Consider the following 18,075-nt stretch of genomic DNA (forward strand, 5'->3'; position numbering starts at 1 on the left):
CTTTTAAAACAGGATATTTGATACTTTAATGAACCATTGGTAGCGCCATCTATCCATTCATTGATGCATATAAAAATAAATATATTACTGTACAAATTATTACCAATTTATATTACTTGATTAAAAATCCAAAGTCTATTAATGAGACCGCATTTTGTTACAAATAGTTAAGTAACAGGAAATATTTTAATTGTGACCTTAGCGTAAATACTGAACGTATACCTTATTGTTGATAGCAGATGTCAAATATTGACGTTTGTCAAGGTTACAAAGCGTTGACTTAAAAGTATGGCTGGTAAGATTGTTTTGCTTTGAATCGAGTCAAAACAAAATGAAATCACACCTTTTTCCAGATTATTCGGACAATTTTAGCAATATATCCTGCGTATATTGTCAAGAAGAGATAAACAATGTTAGAGTCCAGTGTTGTGAATGTCCTAATTTCGATATTTGTCTACAAGTGAGTTGACGTTTTTGAAGCGGGAGATTTAAATTAAATCGCCGTAGTATAGGATTATAAAATAATCCAAGATTTAATCTAAATCCTTCTTATTTTTTAGTGTTTTGCACTTGGTGCTGAGATAGGACCGCATAAAAATAATCATGCTTATAATTTAATTAAAGTATGTGAGTCTTTTATGTTGGACTTCTTAATGTTTATGATATTATCTTAGGATCCTAGCGCTGTAAGTCTATTTGGGGGCCGAGGGTATTGGACGGGGGTAGAGCATTTAAGGCTTCTAAATGCAGCTGAATTATATTCATATGGAAATTGGGAATTAATAGCAGAACATGTAAAAACTCGGACAGCTGATGGTTTGTTTTTAGTCGTACTAATAGCTAACAATAGCTTTAAGTTGTTCACTTTTAGAGTGTAAAGAGGAATATATGTCTCGCTACTTAAATGGTAATATTGGTAAAGTAACATGGAATAATCTATCAAAACCGACATTATATATGGACTTAATTGACGGGGAAGATGCTCTTACAACACTTTATTTTGGTAGATTGGGCCCCATAGATATTACACCAGAGGAAGCAAAAATGTTAGGTTACAGGCCACACAGGGATGAATTTGAAGGGGTAAAATAATACATCAAAAATAAAAATAGCAAAAACAATATTTTTTTTTGAAAAGTTCTTTAATGCTATTCAAAATATAATTAGCACATTAAATTTTAGGAATATAATCCACAAGCAGAACTTTTAATATCAGATTTACAGTCTGGTGGGCCAGAGGAGACTGGTATTGAAAAAGCTTTAAAATTAGCTATAGTTGAAATGTACATTAAGAAATTAAGGGAAAGACAGAGAAGAAAAGGGATAGTTTGTGATTACCAATTAGTTTCTAAGTATTTTGAAAAATTGCATAGGAATTCGCCTGAGACTTACGCAAGAAAGGGTGAAAGGTAAGTAAGTTATGTCTATATTTCTCACTGTTTGAAAATTAGGCTTTGATTATTACCTATTATTATTATAGGGAATTAAGGCATCGATTGAGGCCGTTTTCACAGTTCCTAAGTTTTGAAAATAAAGAGTGTCTTATAGACAGTATGTACCGCGAGAGGGAGTTGCGTAATCGTCTGCTCAAATTGAAACGTTACCGTAGTATAGGTTTGCTTACCAAGGATGAGATGCTCTATTATGAGCAATATATGGCCATGTACAAACAAATGATGCGGCAAAAAAGAATGGTGAGTATACATGCACTAACCGCAAAATACATGATGGGCCGTTTAATGTTTTATTTTTAAAGTGCCTGCTGTTTACATGTTAGGAACACTAATGTACATATGTTAATGTTAGGGCTGAAGTGTTTGAATTGCGCGGCAATGGTTAATGCAGGGTACTGCTATAGATGCGTTCAACCTGCGTGTTTAGTGTATTCTCTTTTACTGATGTATGTTCTGTATGCTATGACCCTTAGAAAGTTTTGTATTCCATACAGTATTTGCCGATCACAAGTAATTATTTAAAACATCAATATCTTCCTCCAGTAGACTAATTATTATCTACTATATACTGTTGAGGCATTTAAAACAGTGGTCTGATATTGTATATAAGGTTGCATAGATCGGTATGATGGTATCGATGATATAGATTAGTTGCCAATTGATTATATAAAAAGTTAGATTGTTACAGTCTGAGTTAGTGTTACATGTCACTGTGGTAAATTTTAATTCGTTTGATATTTTATGGAATAAATGAATCCCGCTGAAATTAACATGAATGCTTTGATGTATAAATAATTTTTTACAATTAATTTTGTTTTATTTGTAATGCTTTGAAATTTTAACGTTCCCACTGTGTCATCAACGTGTATTGACGTTGTTTGCGCATCCCCAGGTTATGGAAGAACGTATTAGATACGGAAAGCATGCGATTGTCGTTTTTATTGTTTTTCGTTTTGCTTTTAACTGTCTACCCTGGTCTCCAATTTAGGCTGCATTGAAAGTTGAACACGTTTCCCTAAAATTGATTAAACTTACATGCTCTATGGTCATGAATGCAATATTATGCAGATGGTGAACCTGCCCAGCTCCAAGCGAGCGAAAGCAAAACACTAATTCTTTTTTTTATTATTAATTATGTTTTTATAAAATTTCCTATGTAGCGCATCTATGCTGTATTTACAGTTATGAAATTGCCGATTATGCATTGGATTTTAGAGTGGAAAAATCATTATTCAGAATGAAAATTTTAACAGCGTTGGGGTAAAAACATCGTCAAATTACAGGGACATTCTAAGTCTACTTTCCAACCAATATGTTGCAGTTGGAGTCGTAGAAATTTCAAATGTTCTTCACAAAATCTCGTCACAACTGTTCTTACCTTGGACAATGTTGGTCTCCTATTTTTCACATTACTTTCTGTAATCTCATTTTCGGGGTTATTCGCCGCGTCTTCCACTACATCTCTGAATTTGTTGCTCATGAGCCTAACCGAATTATTAGATTTCTAATAAGATGCCGGAGTGAAATATGTAAAGTTTGCCTTAAGTATCGCATTTGAAAGACCTTACAGCAGAGTGTAACAATATCCAGGTCCCGAAGCCATACACAAACATTAGCAAGATAAACGTTGGACAGTGGATATCAGTCTTGATTACAGTTTTACCTGTCTTCCATACGCAGCACAGATGTCACTTTCTTCTACTTTGATAGTTTGATAACCATTGGTCGGTCGATGTTGAGGGAAGCAATAATTTAACAGATGACCCACTCTATTGAAATTTTAGTTTGAAGTATTGCCTACTTCAGTCCAGCGAGTTCTCCTTATTTTCTTATTTCTGTTTTTTTTTTAGAACAACGGTGACTTGGTTAACGTTTCCCCAGGATCTAGTCCCTCATACGAAAATGGGTAAACTATTTTTTGTACATTAAAGCCTACAAGTTAATTTTCATATATTTGTAGAATTTTCGAAACTAGCTCGAGTTCGATAGAAGAAAGAACTGGCTGGCCTTTCAAAAATGATTCGGGATATGAAAGCGGAGCAAGCAGTGGGCAGAGTTTGTCGGCTGGTGCTTCTACAAGTATCGTTCCTTGGAGACCACCGGAAACTAACGGCGATGGAACAGTGGACGTGTGTGATTTACCATTAGCTCGGATGTTAAGCCTTGGAGAAATAGACGTAAGCTATTTAACATTCGCACTCTCAAAATTGATCATATATCATTCGTTTTAGTTGTGTATATGCCTCAATCTTCAACCTATCGCTTATGTTACGCTTAAATCTCTTCTAATTCGGGTAAGTATAAGAGTATCTCATATTTAGCTCCTCTCATTCATTCTCTCTTTACAGGATAGTGAAGAGAGTCCTGGAAAGTACAAGTATATAGCGAAGAAGGAACCAAATTCGAAAGTGGTCGACGTAAAGGAGGAGGTGATTCGTTTTTTGCACGAGTGCGGGATGTTGGCCAAATCATCGTCGGACTGACGCGTTCTCGTGAGCCTCACCAACTCACGCGTCCCATCGTCGTCGTAACGTACCGATTTCAAGACTGTATTTATGAACACAACATTATTGAGTTTTGTTTTTTAATGCGAAACTGGTTTTTCGTCGACAGTACCTCATTATTACCTAGAACAATTTATAGATCTTTAGACGTTTAACGGATATTATTATAGGATCGTCTGGACTTTCGGCATTAGATTATTTTATTGCAAAATTGATATTTTTTCCATTTAGTTTTTGTAAGACCAAACCATTTAAAAATCAATCTAAAATAAATAATAACAAAGTGTCACGGTTTATTTCGCTGACCTTAACCGTTAAATATTCGAGGTTAAACTTAGGTTAAGTCATTTTTTAAGCCAGAAACCATTCACGTTATACCATTGACACAGTGGTTATTTTGTTTTAATATGCAGAAGTTATAGATTCAAATTTCTGGTACAGCAAAGATATTAACAGTACAGATGTTACAGGAGAGATTAATTCATCAGAACTAATTCTGAATGGAAAATCATTTTATGTTATTTTATTCGAAGTACTTCCGATTCTGACTATATGCAAATTATAACGTCTAGGCATTCTAAGGACCATTAACGATCTCTCAGGTCACAGCAGCAATCCATATTTCACAGATCGCAAGAACAAATGTCGATTCACTGAGCACAAAATATTAAAATTTATTTTAAATGTGTTGCCACAGAGTTATTAAACTTTCATTCAATTAATGCAATTAAGTCAAACATTGAACCACAAAAAAAACCCACTATATACTAAAAATATCATCACAAAGGAATCTTTTCACTCGCCTGCGCATTGCAGAAATTGTTAAGCAAGTTTTGAAGACATTTCAAGCGGTTTTCATTCGCAGTAATTACCAGGCAGAAGCCAAATATTAAGTCGATTCTTAGATCAATTCAATAAACTTTACAGAAAACTGTCCAATACTATCAATGAAATATCTGAATTGAATTAGGCCTGCTATCTTCCGCTTTTTTTAAAGTACTTGAATTACACAGTGAACTTCATGATTTTCACAATTAGTTTCGGAATATTTTTGTTACACCCTCATGTAACACTATTATCTTAATTTAATTGTCTTCATGCAATTGGGTAAAATTGCATGAGCATATAAACATATTTGAAGAAAACAGCCAGATTTCGTCAAAAAACAACCAGACAAAATATTTTGCTGGTAAACGTTTATTATAAACTTGCAAATACATAAAAAAACAACATTAATATAAAACAAAACAACAAACACTGCATGGTAATTTTGATCATAAATACTGTAGAAGTAACATTTTGTCATGTTATCAAGATACGTAAGATATAATTGATCTTTCAGTCTTCATTGGTTTAAGATCATTCGATAGTGATATGGTAGCAGCTTGATATGTTTTATACAGAGAAATTCTGCCCATTGCTGTTTCTGTTCTGTAGGTTACAGAATACAGGCTCAGTTAATTAACAAAATTGATGCAATTTTTGAATACAGAATCATTTTCTATCGTTATACAACATCAACGAGTGACAGTAAACAGGAACAGAAGAAATAAACGTTAGGGTCTGATTAACATAAGTTGTTCTTATCCTATACACAATCAATTCGACGTTAATGTATTGCTTGTGAATTGTTCAATGCGATCGTATTATTGCTAGTGATCACTGCATTATGTGATCTCTCTTACTGATGACATTACTAGTAGATATGATCTGGATATGATACCGTTTGGTCGACAAGCATTTTGCTACCGGTCACTGTTGCCGATTCAGTAACACAAAATGTAATTATTCGTCAAATATGTACATAAAAAAATTTCTATACGAAGCTACATCCAAAAATGAGATCAATAGCATGAGCAATATTGAATGGTTACTGGTTCTGGTTGTTCAAGTCAGATTCGTCGTCTTCCCGCCTGTCATGCTCATGTACACGCTTTCGCTCAGAATGACCTTGGGCGACCCCATCGGCATGTAAACGTTCTCTGGAGAGGTCTGATTTTCTTTACCCGGACTCATGACGACGTATTCATTTTCTGTATGATCCACGCGTCCCCCAAAGAGCTGGGACATCTTGGCCAAGTCCCGAGCGGGGAGAGTATTGCATCGCTGTTTCATGGGCGATAGTCTTTCCGCCTGTTTGCGCCTTGATCGATAAAAATATCGTTTTAGTTTAATATTACACTAGAAACACACTAACTATAGTTTATCCAAAGTAGCAGTGAACTTACGTCATCAAGATGTATAATGTATGGCACATTGCAGTTTGTAAATTCGTTTTAATACCAGGCAATATTTGCCTTCTCATTTTATTTCACTTAAAGAGAGATACAATGCTGTCTGATAAGTTCGATCATGTAACCGAATCAGCCTGTAAAAGTCGTTCGATTGTCATGTCAAATGTCTGCAAAATTCTTCAAAACATTAGTGATAAGGGGTTATAAACCCGCAAACGTTTTGGCGCTTTGCTCGTTTTGATAAATTTCAAATCACTGCTTAACATTTTTGTTAACTCTGGTTGAAAATGTCGAGGTCAAACAAATGGTCAGTCAGACAGATTACGTCTCTAATCAATAACTTCGAACAGAAACAAGGTAATGGTCCGGCCCGGTCTTACCAGTAAAATGCATTAGAGAGTTATTAATACTATTAACTATTAGGCTGCTGAGGTTTTTATTGAAAATATTTTTATTATATATATAATTCTTTCAGAGATAACAGTTAGTACGGAAATTACCCATAGAAAACTTAGGTATATGTAGCTCTTTGAGGGATATAAGTTATCATTTGTGTATAGACATTATTAGGTATATTATTATTGGGTATATATGAAAGATTATGCCACCCTTGGCAAGACGCTAATAAATAGAGTGTAACGAAAACAAAAGCTGATGGAAAAGGTAAAAGTTAGAAAGGTGTTTGATTAAGTTTTATAAATCAAAATATTTTTTAATAATTCATTGCAGATATATGTTTTTTCGAGCTAGAAACAAAAAGATCCCAACAAGTGGTCGGCAAATGCTGTAATTAAGGAGTGGCTTGCAAAACATAAATTAAGTTTTGAAGATACCATGTTAAAGAATGAAGTATTTTAAATTGTAAATATAATTGAAAACACATTTAAGGAGTGTTTTATGTAATTTACTTTATTAGAAATAGACCAGAAAAAGATACACAGTAGATGTGAGATGCGTGAACGATGTGAAAAGATACATAACAGTGTGACGTCTGCCTCCTTCACTGCATATTTAATCAAATCAAACTGTTATGGGACGTGGCAAAGAATTACTATAGTAGATATGCAGGTCAAGAAACGCATACAGGCAAGAACTATTTGGATATGTGGAAAGCAATACACTTTCTACAATAACACCCTTCAGTTTGGATGAACTTCATCAGACACACAGAAGACGGCAGTGACAAATGGTGGAATCATGAACTAGTATTAGATTGGAAATTAACAGCTTAGTTATTGACTTGAATAGAGGCTCATAATGTGACAGTGAGTGAATGAAACTTTCTGGATGTGGGATTATGGTTCAATGCTGACAAACCAAGACAGAGTGCTGAGAGTAGAAACAACTAAGGTGAGTATATAATTAAAACAGGATAATGTAGTAAATGTAGAAAATCGCACTGTAGAGTGTTAAAGATTTGTGTGCATAGATATGTGTGTAATTGTTCAGAATATATATATATCAGCATTTGGTTAAATTGTACAAGAAGAAAATGGATACTGTTTTGCAAATGCATTTGACAGAATGCCGTGATTAAATCTAATTTTATCACGAAAAATGTACACAGGTAGTAATAGAAGAAACTAAGCAGAAATACAGTATTATCAGAATGGAAACGAAAACAAAACATAAAAAGGTAAATATGTTCTCTAACAAAAATCAAATACATTACTTGGATATACAATTAATAATTAGATGGTTTAAAGTTCCAGGAGATATGTGGTTTAAAAAGAGTTAATTGTAAATAGAATAAAATAACTCTAATCTATAAACTATTGTGGCTGTTTATAATTAAATGTAGTGTATTTCGATAATATTTGCATTAGATGTACTGTAATATTAAAATAAATTATATTTTATAACATTCTTGTTTCATTGTTTTATATATATTAGAATGTTTGTTATAAATCGAAGCTAAAAATAAACAAACTGCACCGTTTTGACGTAATAAATTGAGATGACGTGAGTTTACTGCTACTTTGGATAGACTATATTACAGAAAATATGTTTATCCTCAATAATTACCTGTTTAAGGTGAAACTGTCGAATGTCCTTGGAGGTAAGGGGGGTGGCTTAAAAAATCTACCCAACTTCGTGTCAAAAATCATCTCCAAGGGGTTCTCGTAGACGTGATTGAAACGAACATCGTCAACACCTTTTGGTGGCTCGTCGGGAATCTCTTCGTAGATGCCTGAGGCTAGTGAGATTCCGGATTCATTTCGAGGTAAACGGCCGTCTGGAACACGCAGATCCGTATATGAATCTTCCGTCTCGCTTCCGCCTGGCGTTTTAGTGACAACGCTCATGCCCAGATGGACCAGGTTCGATTCTGTCTGTGAAAAAAAAAGCAAATAAGGTGTGTTGAGAAAACTACACATTTTACAAACTTTAGACTTCAGGACGCCATCAGCGTCTTCGGTGCTTGGTACGCCCGAGTCGTCACTGCCCGCCTGACTTCGAAAACACAGAGGGCTATCTGGTACACCACTTGATCGAGTACCACATAAATCTCCTTCGCTTCGACTAAACCTGGAAAAAATATTATTTTGTATCTCGTAATCGCTGTATTTTTCTGTTGTATCGATCAAAAGATCACAGTCATACCAGATATTGTTAAATAGCCGTCTTCGCGTTATAATAAAGTTTATCTCTTATTCCAAAGCCAAAAGTAAAAGCATAGATAAAACTAAAATTGGTACTATTAATTCCGTCCTGTCTCGAATTAAAAATGTTATGGGCCCAGTTGTTTTAGTTTAAATAAGAAAAAAGAAAGATTATGTTATAATCACTATATAAAAGTTGTGTAAAGTTCGTGTTCTCTAATATATATATATATATATATATATATATATATATATATATATATATATATATATATATATATATATATATATATATATATATATATATATATATATATATATATATTATTAATATATTATTACTAGTCGTCGCCTACTAATTTACAATTTTTTCTATAGCAACTTAAAACTAGGTACTTATCTAGAAAGACCCATTAGTCCTTACTTAGTCTCTAATAAAATAAAGGTTAGTCGCACTTTTCAGTGTTTTTGCCATTTAACACACTTCACTAAACAAGATCACACAGTTTGATTCTCTTAAGTCTGCGTCCTAGTTAAGCAGTGACCAAGAGTTCCGGAACTTCCGGTGTTTACACGGGAATATAGTCTTTCCTTATGTCTTGTTGAGAATCTCTTAATTTCCTCTATGACAGTTGGACTTCGAAGGTCTCGGTGTAAGTAACTGTTCCAGTAGTATCTGTGTGCACTCACAATAATTGTCAGCACTTTATTCTGAAATACTAGTATGATGTTGATGTAGTTCTGAATATAACTGAATTCCGTAGGTCCACATAGGTTTTAATATCTGCTTGTTTTCAGCAACTTATTATGTAAGGATAATAGTATTATTCATATTTATTGACATATGAACAGTTTGGTTGTAAATAAAATCAGTATGTACTGATTTACTCTCATTGGCTTTTATTCTACATGTCTGGCTCCACTTATTTATGTTAATACTTGCGCGTTGCGGTTTTCAGGTTACTTCTTCGCTAGTCTTCAATTGCAAGTATCGCAGTATTATCAGCAGATATAGCTATAACATTTTTGTGGGATGTCACATGTATAGAATAGGTAAAGAATAGGACACAGAACACTGCCCTACGGTACACTTGCTTCTGTTTTTTTTTTCATTGTTGAGTAATTATCTTTTTGTTTAACTCCAAGCAGTCCTTTATGTCATATTTATATACAAATTATATAATAACTAACAAAATGGCCGGATATGTAGCAATCAATAACTACCAGTTCAGAATAATAAAAAAGGAAAATCGCAGTTCAAGTGATATTAAAGCATAAATGCACAAGAAACAAATAAGTGGAATGAAAAAGATTCCAAAGCCCAATCAATAACTATACAGGGAGTATTAGATAAACATTTGGATATCATCGAAGGATTGTACGAGTCCAAAAAATATAGGAATTATGGGAACTACAGGAATTATGGAAGGATTGATGAAGTACCAGGGAACAGGAAAAACGAAGTAAACCCTACAGAGAAAGAAGTACAGCTACATGCAACACATTTCAGCAATGAGAATATGGAAAAATATAGCCATCACTTTGTGAAGGAACCATTGGAAAAATAAATGTGTAACGTAAAAACATTATCGAACACAGTGTCAATAAACATAACCAATTGACAAATTTTAAAGAAAAACAAGTCTGGAGAATTGAAAATGAAATGCCAAGGTCAAGCTGTATGTATGCTGTAATGTCAAAAACAACGACGAGTTGATGATTCGGAGCAGTATTTGAAGATTATCAAGCGTAATAAACCCGAGTTTTTGCGTCGATATGTGACAATGGATGAAACATGGTTCCATCATTTCACTCCGAAGTCCAATCGACAGTCATCAGAGTGGACTGCACAAGATGAACCCGCTCCAAAGCATGGGAAAACGCAACAGTCGGCTGGCAAGGTTATGACGTCTGTATTTTGGGATGCGCATGGAATAATTTTCATTGACTACGTTGAAAAAGGAAGGACCATCAACAAAAAAATAAAATGCTGCTTCACCAAGACAATGCACCGTGTCACAAGTCAGTGAAAACGATGGCAAAAATCCATGAATTGGACTTCGAATTGCTTCCTCATCCACCGTATTCTCCAGGTCTGACCACCAGCAACTATTTCCTGTTCTCAGATCTCAAAAGAATGCTCGCTGGGAAGAAATGTTCGTCGAATGATGAGGTGATTGCCGAAACTGAGGCATATTTTGAAGCAAAGGACAAATCGTACTACAAAAATGGTATCGAAAAGTTGGAGGGTCGCTATAATCAGTATACCCTTGAAGGAAATTATGTTGAATAAAAAAAAACTAATTTTGCCAAAAAAATGTTTTTAACTATGGTAGGCCGAGGACTTTTCAAAAGTATAAATGTATTAACGATGGGTTAAATCTTGTAATGCCACATGATGAACATCTCGAGCGATAGAGGGACGCTGCTAATTTAGACTTTAGACCGACTATCACTTAGGAAATCAAGAGAATCACAAAATTATACTTCTTAAATATTATAAAAAGCCTTTTAATAACTTCTTATAAATTGTTTAAATTGGTACTTAATTTTAAATATCGAAAATGATATAATATGTGTATATAATAAAGAATATTGTAGCTTATTTCACCAAACAACTTGCCTAGGTTACTATGAAATATAAGCAGAATTAAATTATGTTTACAGAATATTAAAAAATATATACTATTGTAATTATTTCAGTTCATGCCTACAAATGCATAATTATAGTTAAGTCCCAAGTTCTTAACTATATTAATGCTAATGTCAATTAAATGAAGCTTTATTAAGTTTATCTTGAGAATGTCAATATAATGAGTCATAATAATTCTACAATAAAATTAATAACACAGATGATATTAATATATACCTTTTGGAACAACGTAATCCTGAACTGATTCTTGCACTATGCCCTCTTGATATTAAATAATGAAGAAGGCGTGGACCATCTTTACAGTATAAATACAATTGCCCTGGTCCGCCAGGAAACTCTCTACTCGTATGCATCACCACTATTTTTTTATCATCACTTGCTTCACAAGTTGCTTGGAAATGAAACTGATGGAAATGGTACCACCTCCAGCCTGCATTAGATACTCCTGTGCAGGGATCACTGACAATAATTTCTTGTGAAGTAGCATTGAGAACACCATGGAGCCCTAGTAACCCAGCACCACGAGAATGGTTATTATCAACTAATGATACTCGAAAATTTGTTTCACCCACTGAAAATATTAACCATTATTATGTCACCTTTTTATTAATGATTCTACTATACCTGGAATATAATTTGCAATGCTTAGCATCCGTCTAATTATGAACATCCATTCTTGTGAGTCACTTTCACTATTTCCAGATAAAAAAAGTATTGGTTTCTTAGTTTTTTGTAAATTAAAAACGCCAAAAGCAAATTGCTTGGTTTTTGAATCTGTTCTACATAATGTCGCTGATCTGGGTACTTGCAGACAGCTTAGAACACCACCATCTTCAGATGATTTCAGTTTCAGCTCTATTCCATCTTCAATACTATCTAAACGCCTTATTTCACACCATTGTTTTTGCCAGGCCTAGAAGAAAATATATATTTATTACAAATATTATTACTAATATATAAATGGTACGAGCGATTACAGTGAATTACATGGGTACATTTTATTCCTTACCCTCCAGGGAGTGAATCCCCGTCGACTTTTTGATGATATTTTCACATCCAAATATCCTCGAACTACATTTTCACTCATTATTTAAGGACAATCTTTCAATAAATGTTTTTATACTGCTTTGATATGTTAAATTTTAGGGCAAAGGGCGAAATGACGGTTCTTTGACCCCTCCCTTAACAATCACAACAAATCCCGCGAAAGGACTTCAAATTCTGTTGTTTCTTAATCATTGGAGTCTATGCCCTATCCTTTTTCAACTTGAACTGATAGTATTAGGCTGTCTTATTTTAGTACAGTTAAAAAAAGGGCGTTAGAACAGGAGTTATCCTTTTTTAATTACACAAACTAAATAAGAACAGAGAATATGGAACTAAATCTATTATTATATTTTAAACCAAATTTGATAAGATTTAAAAAATTACTTAATTACACAAACCACTTTTTTATTTTTATTTATTTAAAATGTATTTACCCAAAAATTCTTTATCGATTGACATATAACCTTTATATTCTACCGGGTAGATAAGATTAATTTTAAAATCTCTAGATTGGGGAAACTAAATCTTTAAAATAATACATTCCTTAATTAAAATCTCTTTAGTACTTATATTAGGAAATATCAAAAAATGTTCAAAATAAAAGTAATAAATCTATACCAATGTTTGATCGTAAATTTAATGTTTTATAAATTTAGATTGGAATCATTGGCGGTTCGGGTCTCGATAATCCAGATATCTTAAAGAATAGAACTGAAAAACAAGTTTCCACTCCATATGGAAATCCTTCCGATGTTTTAGTGTTAGGTGAAATTGAGGGTGTCCCATGTGTTCTATTGGCCAGACATGGAAGAAAACATGATATTATGCCAAGTGAGTATTTTTGATGCAAGTAGTATGTGATTTTTTTAAATTGTTTTGGAAGGTAATGTCAATTATAGGGCTAACATTTGGGCACTTAAAGAAGAAGGAGTTACCCATATTATAGCATCAAATGCTTGTGGGTCTCTTCAGGAAGATATTTCACCAGGAACATTGGTTATTATAGACAATTTTATTGATAGGTACAACAAAAAGATATTAAAACATTACTGCTAATGCAAGTATTATTACAGGACAATTAGCCGTAAGCAAACATTTTTTGATGGGGAACAAGGTCATCCAGAGGGAATATGTCACATGCCAATGGAACCAGCTCTTTGTGAACACACAAGAAGGGTTAGATTTTAAAAATATCTAATTTTATTAGTTTAAAATAGTAAATGTACAACTTTCAGGTCATTTTAGAAACTGCTAAGACTATAGATTTAAAGGTGAGGGATGGAGGAACTATTGTTGTAATTGAAGGACCGCGTTTCTCCAGCAAAGCTGAAAGTAATGTGTACAGAAGCTGGGGAGCACATTTGATAGGAATGACTACAGTACCTGAAGTAATACATCTTGTTAATAACTTTATTGTATTCACACCATTCATAACATTTTTATAGATTGTTCTTGCAAAAGAAGCTGGTTTATGCTATGCAATAATTGGAATGGCTACTGACTATGATTGTTGGCGTGAGAGTGGCGAAAAGGTATCACATAAATATGTTCTGCAGATATTCCAACAAAATGTAAAGAAGGTAATATCATTATTATTGGCATTAGTTCCCCAAATGGCTAAAGAAAATTGGGATGAGACAATTCGTAATACTAAGGTATGTTGAATTATTTTATTCTCAAATGTTATCCCTACTGGAATTTAATTTGTAGGAATTAGCAGAAGGCAGTGTTATAGCACCAAATCAATGAACACTTATCAGTATAACTATTACTGTTTCTTTATATGTAATATACAGCATTTATTTTTTGTTAAACTTACTTAATGAATATGTATTATGAAACCAACATTATAATGTAAAACTTTGAATTAAAACTGTTATAAGTGCTATCAAATATAAGATAACAATTCTATTATTGTTTGACTTACATTGATAAGGATTTTTATTTTAGATAGTAAACTAATTACATAAATAATTAATTAGTAATAATCAGTTGATATCTTTTACGTCAGTTTTCATCTTACACCTTGGAATTACAAGGCTATGCAGTATGCTTCAATATAATTTTCAATTGGTTTTTTACTTAATAGTTAGCCCAAACAAATTTTAAAGTAGTAAATTTTTATCATGAAAAAACAAGGTTGGCTTTTTTTAGCATTATGACAAGGCTTTAATTTTTTATTTGAATTGCCAGTTATAAATTAGTAATATTAGAAAGAAAAATAAGCCTTATGGCCGCATCATGTCTTAATTTAAAAAATAAAAACGTTGATGACCTTAAATCCTTAACTCGAAAACTACGGTGCTATTAATCGACTTTATGATCATGATCAAATACTGTAACCTTAAATTTGCAATAATCATTCGGATATATTTTAACGTATTGGTGAGAAAAGGAAAGATTACGAGAGATAAGACATTGATATATTTAGTTTATTTTTCTTTGTGGTTATTTTCGAAATTGTGTGATGAGCGTTTGTAAATTATCGTTGTTTCTCAGAGAAAGTTCAAGCTATGAAAGTAGAATATGCGATAAAAAGTATCCCAATATGATAATTAGCCAACTCGTTTGATGTTTCTAAGAAAAATTATCTTTCTTTGTTGTGTTAATTTAAAAAATATTGCGATTTTACTCGCAGTAAGTGATGTGATTATTAAACATGTCTACTGTTCAGATAGCTAGCTTATTTGCTATTATTTTAGCGTTTGCATTTGTTGATGTATTTTGTAAGTATGACAAATGAATATATCCAATTGCATGGTCTCCGTTTTTATGTAATTAGTAGTTAATTTAATGTAAACAATAAATCAGGTGGTGATGTCACTAATGTCGGTCAAGCCAATCCTTGGCATGTTGATCAGACCAATCTCAAACCGCAGGAGGTTAGTGGAGGCAAGAGTACCACAGCTTGGCCTGCATTGGGGCAAAGGTGGACAGAACGTCCGCCCTTAAATAACAATGGCCCCGCTCAGGGTCCTAAAAAATGGATACAACAAAACAATTTGTGGATAAGAAATGAACAAGGGATTTTAGGGGGAAACAATAGACCTAACAACGTACAAGCAGGACTTGGTAATGGTCCATCCAAACCAGTGGATCCTAGCCAATTGAAACCATCTGGTCAATCCCAAAACATTCCTAGAGGGACGGTTAATAGTCAAAACTCGAATCTACCTGTAGATAAGACTGTAAGTACTACTCCCAAGTCATTAATAACACCTAGTAGTAAAGCACCGGCCTTTTCGACTGGTCTTAACAGAGGACCAGTTCAAGTGCTTCCAAATGTAGTGAATACAACTCCTAAAACACCGAGTACTACTACTAAATCATCTTTTCTGAGTTGGTTTGGTTTTGGAGGAAAGAAAAGTACAACGCCATCTTTACCCGGTACTACTACAAGTAAACCGGGGTCCTACGCAGGAGCGGTTACAGGGAGCCTCGGTACAAGTATTGCCAAACCAATAAGCACTACTCCAAAGTCGAGTTTACCTCCAATTAGCAGTAAGCCTGGCTCTTATGCTAGTGCGGTTGGTGGTAAAGCATCAGTGTCACCACCTGTTGTACCTAAAAACCCTACTACACCTAAAAACACGGTACACGGAGACGACACAAATGCACTTTCCGCAGGGTTGGGCGATTTTGGCGGCAATCAACAGGTCGATGAAAAGGCTCCGGACACATCCGATACGACCGATGACGAATTGAGACAATTCTCCGAGGCCCTAATCAAGAAAGACACAAACAATGCCATGAGATATGTTACCTTGCAGTTGCAGGGCATGACATCATCTAGGTCTATGAACGACGAAGCCCCTCTACCGTAAGTTGTATTACTTGACGTATATGCAGTGTTCATAGTAAACTGTTTCAGCTTATTAAAAGTGGATCCGTCTGCTTATCAAATACCTTCTATCGAGAAACTGATGCTTTTGTACAACAACTATATTTTGGAATCAAATCAGAATGAGATCTACACTGCACAAGAGCGCATCGAAGAAAATAATTTACTTGATACTATGTTAGCTACCCCAGTTATGCAGTTTGCAAGAAGTTTCCTCATCCAGAAAGGTAAATATTGTTTTCATCATCAATCTCTACAGAAAGTAACTTCAGAACCCATGAGTTCATTTCAACATTTATTTTTACGTTAAAATGTTTTTAAAAGGACCTAAGAAATATTTTCCGAGTTCTGCCAATTAATGTTCATTAGTGTCACGTTTATGTATTGGCCCAATTCCTGAGGAACTATGTTGAATGAATGGCTTATGTCTCATGAAATTATCACTGCTTTTAAGAAACCTCTCTGGGTCTTTGGAGTTATTTTGAAGTTACTTTGTTTTGATGAAATCTTTTTTAATTTAAAAAGTAAAAAGTCAGTCAGTTTAGTCATTTATTTTGTTTTCCTTAATGTTGTTTGTAAAGTTCATATCAAACATTTGAAACCCAAAACTTATATATGCTTTTATTATTTGTTTAGCCTACATATTGCTTTTTGTTGTCTGTAACGTATTCGCTTTTTTCCATATTTAATATATTTTCTATGTTTGTTTCTTTATCAGTTGCTTTTATTTATGATTTCCTGTATCGTGGTTCTTCCGTTTGCTTATTTTATTCCTGTTATGCTAGTCAGCGGCTTTGCTTTATTATTTTGTCTTTCTCCGTTGTTTTATGTTTATATATGTATTTTTCCCTTTAGTTTTGTGTTTTCCTTTTTCTTGCTTCTATTACATCCATCCTTTATATCATCTCATCCTAATTTTAATTATTGTTAAGTCGTTTCAATTATGCCATGATGGTATCTATGTAAGAACTATGCTGGTAGAATATACATTTCTTTAGTTTTTAAAATTTGAATAAAGAAATGAGTTCAAGCTTAAAATTAATTTAAGCAAATAAATCACGTTTTATTTTCAGGTAAAGTAGGACGAGATCCTCGCGAGTTCAGGGATTTACTCAAGGTAATTTGGTTTAACATGTATTCACGCGGTCAAGGTCGGATTGGATCGAGCGGCTTCGAGCACGTCTTCTTGGCGGAGATAAAAAACAAGCAGGTATCTGGTCTGCATAACTGGTTATACTTTAACGAGGAGGAGGCGAAACAACACGCCAACTATCTGGGTTATATGAGGAAAATAGATTTAGGCCAAGTAAGTTAGAGTAGCTTCATTGTGAAATACCAACTCAACTTAATTTTAATTTCAGAAAGGGGCCATCGTAAAATATCATTTTCGTTTTAATGATATCGATAAGCCAGTGGGTTCTATGTTTATTGGTACCAGTCCGGAACTCGAGGTAGCACTGTACTCCACTTGTTTCATATTGAGGGCCGACAAACCATGCCCGCTTAAAATGGATGGCAATAGGTTCGTGATTCGAACCTACACCTATCGCTATCGCGGTAAAAATATGATCGGCAGTGCATTCCCAGAAATTTAAATTTTTATATTCAATAAAGTAGCTTTTTAAAAATATAAAATAACATACTGTTAATTTGTCCTAAGAATTAATAGTAATATGTATATTAATAAATTTTATCCATGGCATTTAATAGGAAGGAGGTTTCTTTCATTTGTAATGTAC

General features: G+C 33.7%; 4 protein-coding genes and 2 long non-coding RNA genes across 6 annotated transcripts; 5 read left to right on the top strand and 1 right to left on the bottom strand.

Moving 5' to 3' along the window:
• Window positions 1–156: 156 nt before the first annotated feature.
• Window positions 157–4,244, top strand: LOC143196514 (transcriptional adapter 2b). The gene is made up of 11 exons (XM_076404248.1): window positions 157–295; window positions 354–460; window positions 561–623; window positions 675–816; window positions 872–1,083; window positions 1,183–1,409; window positions 1,481–1,694; window positions 3,305–3,360; window positions 3,415–3,631; window positions 3,686–3,748; window positions 3,803–4,244. Exons 1-11 carry the CDS (start codon window positions 289–291, stop codon window positions 3,935–3,937), a joined length of 1,443 nt encoding a protein of 480 aa, XP_076260363.1. The 5' UTR covers window positions 157–288; the 3' UTR covers window positions 3,938–4,244.
• An 867-nt stretch (window positions 4,245–5,111) lies between these two features.
• Window positions 5,112–12,940, bottom strand: LOC143196515 (uncharacterized). Its single transcript, XM_076404249.1, has 6 exons — window positions 12,458–12,940; window positions 12,073–12,361; window positions 11,665–12,019; window positions 8,580–8,721; window positions 8,218–8,525; window positions 5,112–6,101 (listed from the first exon to the last, which is right to left on the bottom strand). The coding sequence occupies exons 1-6, from the start codon at window positions 12,533–12,535 to the stop codon at window positions 5,846–5,848; spliced, it is 1,428 nt and encodes a 475-aa protein (XP_076260364.1). The 5' UTR covers window positions 12,536–12,940; the 3' UTR covers window positions 5,112–5,845.
• LOC143196518 (uncharacterized) lies at window positions 6,728–7,233 on the top strand. Its single transcript, XR_013005757.1, has 3 exons — window positions 6,728–6,855; window positions 6,922–7,041; window positions 7,109–7,233. It is a non-coding gene; the product is annotated as an uncharacterized LOC143196518 (long non-coding RNA).
• Window positions 7,335–8,056, top strand: LOC143196517 (uncharacterized). The gene is made up of 3 exons (XR_013005756.1): window positions 7,335–7,542; window positions 7,760–7,828; window positions 7,899–8,056. It is a non-coding gene; the product is annotated as an uncharacterized LOC143196517 (long non-coding RNA).
• A 16-nt stretch (window positions 12,941–12,956) lies between the features above and the next one.
• Mtap (Methylthioadenosine phosphorylase) lies at window positions 12,957–14,404 on the top strand. Its single transcript, XM_076404250.1, has 7 exons — window positions 12,957–13,098; window positions 13,152–13,326; window positions 13,379–13,517; window positions 13,569–13,671; window positions 13,731–13,883; window positions 13,941–14,150; window positions 14,206–14,404. The coding sequence occupies exons 1-7, from the start codon at window positions 13,084–13,086 to the stop codon at window positions 14,242–14,244; spliced, it is 834 nt and encodes a 277-aa protein (XP_076260365.1). The 5' UTR covers window positions 12,957–13,083; the 3' UTR covers window positions 14,245–14,404.
• A 371-nt stretch (window positions 14,405–14,775) lies between these two features.
• LOC143196511 (uncharacterized) lies at window positions 14,776–18,049 on the top strand. The gene is made up of 5 exons (XM_076404246.1): window positions 14,776–15,221; window positions 15,307–16,315; window positions 16,367–16,563; window positions 17,410–17,642; window positions 17,698–18,049. Exons 1-5 carry the CDS (start codon window positions 15,155–15,157, stop codon window positions 17,929–17,931), a joined length of 1,740 nt encoding a protein of 579 aa, XP_076260361.1. The 5' UTR covers window positions 14,776–15,154; the 3' UTR covers window positions 17,932–18,049.
• The last annotated feature ends 26 nt before the right edge of the window (window positions 18,050–18,075 follow it).

Source organism: Rhynchophorus ferrugineus, unplaced genomic scaffold (genome assembly GCF_030347505.1).
Source record: "Rhynchophorus ferrugineus isolate W39M unplaced genomic scaffold, kcgeb_rfMv2 rfM4, whole genome shotgun sequence".
NCBI lineage: Eukaryota > Metazoa > Arthropoda > Insecta > Coleoptera > Curculionidae > Rhynchophorus > Rhynchophorus ferrugineus.

What these genes read in the sequence shown, in the direction of transcription:
- LOC143196514 (XM_076404248.1), top strand. An exon ending in TACGCAAGAAAGGGTGAAAG is followed by an intron (nt 1,410 to 1,480) that starts GTAAGTAAGTTA and finishes TTATTATTATAG; the next exon opens with GGAATTAAGGCATCGATTGA. An exon ending in TGATGCGGCAAAAAAGAATG is followed by an intron (nt 1,695 to 3,304) that starts GTGAGTATACAT and finishes TTTTTTTTTTAG; the next exon opens with AACAACGGTGACTTGGTTAA.
- LOC143196515 (XM_076404249.1), bottom strand. Translation starts at nt 12,535, where the DNA reads ATGAGTGAAAATGTAGTTCGAGGATATTTGGATGTGAAAATATCATCA. An exon ending in CATTGCAAATTATATTCCAG is followed by an intron (nt 12,020 to 12,072) that starts GTATAGTAGAAT and finishes TAATATTTTCAG; the next exon opens with TGGGTGAAACAAATTTTCGA. An exon ending in GACAGTTTCACCTTAAACAG is followed by an intron (nt 6,102 to 8,217) that starts GTAATTATTGAG and finishes TTATCGATCAAG; the next exon opens with GCGCAAACAGGCGGAAAGAC.
- Mtap (XM_076404250.1), top strand. An exon ending in AAAACATGATATTATGCCAA is followed by an intron (nt 13,327 to 13,378) that starts GTGAGTATTTTT and finishes TTGTTTTGGAAG; the next exon opens with GTAATGTCAATTATAGGGCT. An exon ending in TTTGTGAACACACAAGAAGG is followed by an intron (nt 13,672 to 13,730) that starts GTTAGATTTTAA and finishes TACAACTTTCAG; the next exon opens with GTCATTTTAGAAACTGCTAA.
- LOC143196511 (XM_076404246.1), top strand. Translation starts at nt 15,155, where the DNA reads ATGTCTACTGTTCAGATAGCTAGCTTATTTGCTATTATTTTAGCGTTT. An exon ending in AAGTTTCCTCATCCAGAAAG is followed by an intron (nt 16,564 to 17,409) that starts GTAAATATTGTT and finishes TTTTATTTTCAG; the next exon opens with GTAAAGTAGGACGAGATCCT. An exon ending in GGAAAATAGATTTAGGCCAA is followed by an intron (nt 17,643 to 17,697) that starts GTAAGTTAGAGT and finishes TTTTAATTTCAG; the next exon opens with AAAGGGGCCATCGTAAAATA.